Source organism: Atta colombica, unplaced genomic scaffold (genome assembly GCF_001594045.1).
Source record: "Atta colombica isolate Treedump-2 unplaced genomic scaffold, Acol1.0 scaffold96, whole genome shotgun sequence".
Lineage (NCBI taxonomy): Eukaryota > Metazoa > Arthropoda > Insecta > Hymenoptera > Formicidae > Atta > Atta colombica.
The window spans coordinates 2,072,770-2,077,121 of record NW_017259590.1 but is presented as its reverse complement, the minus strand read 5'-3'; the positions used below and the strand labels follow the sequence as shown (position 1 = coordinate 2,077,121).

The 4,352-nt window shown below is 29.6% G+C and overlaps 1 protein-coding gene across 1 annotated transcript in view; it reads right to left on the bottom strand.

Moving 5' to 3' along the window:
• Positions 1-972: 972 nt before the first annotated feature.
• The window catches only part of LOC108693720 (nuclear receptor coactivator 2-like), a 63,409-nt gene continuing 60,029 nt past the window's right edge, over positions 973-4,352 (bottom strand). The window contains exon 21 of the mRNA XM_018202809.1: positions 973-1,387. Coding sequence (XP_018058298.1) covers positions 1,319-1,387 — 69 coding nt within the window. The 3' untranslated portion in view covers positions 973-1,318. The remainder of the gene's footprint in view (positions 1,388-4,352) is intronic.

The following is a 4,352-nucleotide window of genomic DNA, read 5'->3' as shown; positions in this document are numbered from 1 at the left end:
ATTATTCTTATTATTATAATAATATAGCAATTGCAACAAGAATATTGGTAATAGTGATAATAATAATGTCGATGATAATAATAATAATAATATTAATAATATAATAATAAAATAAAATAAAATAATTAATAGTTATTACAATATAATAATAGTTATAATCATATTAACAACAACAAGTATTCTTTGTCACATTTTGGTTGCAGATTCTTACAATCACAAATATATTATCCATAAATGTAATAGTCGAAAAAGGATGTTAAATTAAGAAGAATACGTGAATAGAGTGCTCTATTTCTTTCTTTTTTTCATCTGTGTATAGAATTAAATCCTATAAATAGTATCTATGTTCAACAGCCAGTGGTATAGTAAAGTATACCTTTTTTTGAGGTACCTATATATAGTTTCCTCTCCTTTTTTTCCCGCTCTTGTGATATACCAAATACAATACTGACGGAGAACGCGATACACACGCACACGCGCAAACATTAATACATACACACATACACATACACACAGGTATCGACAGGTAAAATGCGGATGTGGGTTCATCGTATGCTTGTGATCGTCACAGCGTAATATATGATACGACATAAATCTTCGGTCATCCGAAGCCGAGACGAGAGCTTGAGAGAAAGACTCTTTCCTCACAAACAAAACAAAAAAAAGAAAACATAAAAAGCGACGGGAACGAACGCCGCGAATCGATTCTCTCCGTGCCGCGATACGACGCGACCTCGATACTCCTGGCGAATCGCATGCTCAGTCAGGAAATCTTGACACAGCCAAACAAAAACTAAAACTTTTGGTCCTTCAAGTTCGAAAAGCAAAAAAGAAAGGGAATAGGTCCCGCCGTTTCCCCCTTTTTCTATCTCTCTTTTTCTTTCTATGTCTATCTTTTTATCTCTCTTTTTTCCTATCTCTATCTTTCTATCTCTCATTTTCTCTCTATATCTATCTTTCTATTTTTCTCTCTCTCTCTCTCTCTCTCTCTCTCTCTCTCGCGCTCTCGCTCGTCCTTTTTTCCTCGACTGATCGACGGGCAACATTCTAGAGAGCACCGCGCGCTAGTTTTGCATTGTATTTGGTGATACGTATATGAATACTGACTCCGTGTGTGACGTTACATATAATACAATAGTATCCATTACGTATAAGTGTATATGCATTTTATAACACTTTCTCACACATTTTCTCTCCTTTTTTTCATCCTCTTGCTCTCTTCCGCGTTTTATATACGTCCTATATATCTCCGCTCTCTGCATACTCAAAAATATATTACATATAACTCTTTACTGCATGATGGGATAGTGGCCTGCAGTCACTCGGACTGCAGTAGCTTCTGCAGCAATGATGATTTCGGATCACCTCGTGCCTCCTCCATAGTAATCTGAAATCAAAAGGCGTTCTTAGAACTGCTTTCGTAAATTTCTGATATAGATTTCGAAACCGATCGCGAAGAGTACGTATTTATATATAACAAAATAGTTGCAAATATTACAAAATATTAAAAATGGTTTTTTTAGCATTAAATCTCTGGCATCGAAGTACCTTTGACTGTGGTATTAAAAAAAAATTATAAGCTTAATTAAATGATAAAATAATGTAATCAGGTATTATGGGACCAAAAATTGTTTAATAAAATTGAATCCGTGAGAAAAGATATCTACGACATAGGAAATTTATGAAATTAAGATTTAAGAGAACGGAGAATTTACAATAATGTTATGCGTAATTATATAGATTTAATGATGCTTTTGTAATTAAGGATTTATGACATTAAATCCGATATCAAAAGTGTGTGAATTTAGGAATATGTGCGTATAAGAATCAGCAAAACTAATTATTTAAAATAATTTTTTAAACCAAAGATCCGTAAAACCAAGAGTTTATAATATTAAAATCGAGAAATCAAGAATTTGCATCAAAAGATTTAAGATATTAAGGATTCGTGAAATTAAGGTACAAATCCAATATATGTGAAACAAAGGATCAAAGAGCTTAACAAGGAACAATGTCTCTACAGTGAATATTTCTCCGACAATCGGTTTGAAATCATTTGATGATTGGCAATCTATTGCAATATTTCCATCGTAGATTCGAATATTAATCAAAATATTTTCAAGTAGCAGAGCATTAATGGTACAGCCGTGTCTCGTATATTTAGTATTCGCATATATATGTTTATGGAATAATCGTTCAGAATTTGGTAAGATGGAAAGAATTCACCCATTTGAAATTCAAGTCTTTATCATTCAGATGTGTGAGTCCTTTCAATAATTATGTCCAAACAATGATTCGTCCTAATAAACTTAAAGAACAGAAATCTGAAGCCACATAGCAACTACACATCCAATATCTCAATGCACAACAATGATCGCTACTATAAAACCTTTTTAAACGAAATATATGTGCTCCGTCTTTAATTGCCAATTGAATTTTTTATTTCACGATCGGCAGAAGCATAACATAAAAATTTCCTTGCTTTTATAGAATAGATTCAGTAACAATTGTTGTACTCTTTAACTTTTGTTTAATTATTTCTAATTAATACTTAAAATAAAATTTACAGCTCATATATTAATGATAGATATTATTTTTACATTATGATCTAGATTAAAATAAAGTTTTTTTTCTTTTTATTTAATTTCTTTTTCTTTTTACGTGATTAACGCAAGTATTTGACACATAAATGACATGAAACTACCGCTGCCAAAAAAATATTCATTTTGTAATTTATTTTATAAGCAAGTATTGCGATAAATTACATATACGACACATCCTGTATGTTAAAAACAAATTGACCCTAAATTAATGAATTAATCGCATTCCAGTCGAGTTTTCTTATAGATAACTATGATATGCTCGAAAGAAAATACATTAGAAAATCGTATAAATTTAAATTTAGAATGTCTTTCTAAACCCTCCTGTTTAGCATTAGCGGATTTCCTCATGCAATAAGAATAATCGTTTTCGGAAAAAAAAGAAATTAAGAACTACACGTAGATATCTAGTTGGCTCACTGTGAAAAAGCATTACTAGACGTACGTTATACAATACAACAAATGGTAGTATGATTACTGATTACTCCGAATGAGCTGAAGCTTACAACACCATCACCCTGTAGATACGAAAGGAAATACTTTTGACATTCCCTACATAGGCACTCAATATGAGAATGAGCGCATTGCGCTGAAATCTTTAAAAATATCGAAAAGAAAATGCGCGGTACATAGGGGAAAAATCCCACTTATTCCTTGAATATAAAGAATTGTTTTCCATTTTCAATTATTTATTTTTTTCGGATAAATTAAGTTGAAAAAATTCTATTTAATAGTAATGATAAAAAAAAACATTAATTATAAAAATAAACTTTTGTATACTATGAAAATAAAATTAACAAAGTTAAGTTTTATGTTTCCAAAATTATTTAATACGAAATGAATATTTCATTGCACTATTTTATTAGTGATATTTATTATTCTGTAAGTTAAATATTTAACTTACAGATATTCCATTTCTTTATATATTCCAATTTTTAAAATTCTTAATTAGATAACATCACTTTTCCTATTTTCTTTTTAATACCCAAAAGAATTTCAGAGTGTTGTTAAAACAGTCTACTTAAAATTAATTAATAAAAAAAAAATAAAATTATCTCATATACTTACATACACAACTTTCTTCCATTTTTAATGTTTTACAAAATTATAATATTACTATTCGAAAGTTTGAGGAAAATAAATTTTGTACAGTGAAAAAATTTATATTGAGAAAATTAAAAACTTTAAATCCAATTCCATATATCAAATCCTGAACTTCATCTATACCATCTAATGATCCTGCATAATTTTTATAAGTTTGCATATTTTTATATTTCTTTAACATTTAGAATTCGATCAATTATTTTCATCTTATAAAAAAGTATCACGAATTAGCGAAAGATAATTTTACGCTGGCGTTGTATCAGTCATTCGCTTGCGTGAATGACACAAATTTAAAAAAAGTTACTCGCAGTTAATGCAGCCGAAGAAATATAATTAGTTCTTGCACAAAATATATGCAACTCGTAAATGCGCGCTACATTATACAGACAATAGAGGCAATTAATCATGTTTAGCTAATGCACCTCGATAAAGTCCGAACAAGAATCTATTTAGCAAGATAACAAAATCAGCTTGTTTAATATTAAACACAGCGTTTCTCATTGACACTGAGTGTAAAACTTAAACGTCTTCTTCATCGACATTTAATTCATTACAATGCATACTTCTTAATTGAAAAAATATATAAATTTTTAATGTTTTGTTAACAAAATATAAATATTAATTATATTTTCGGGGTGCTAGATACTA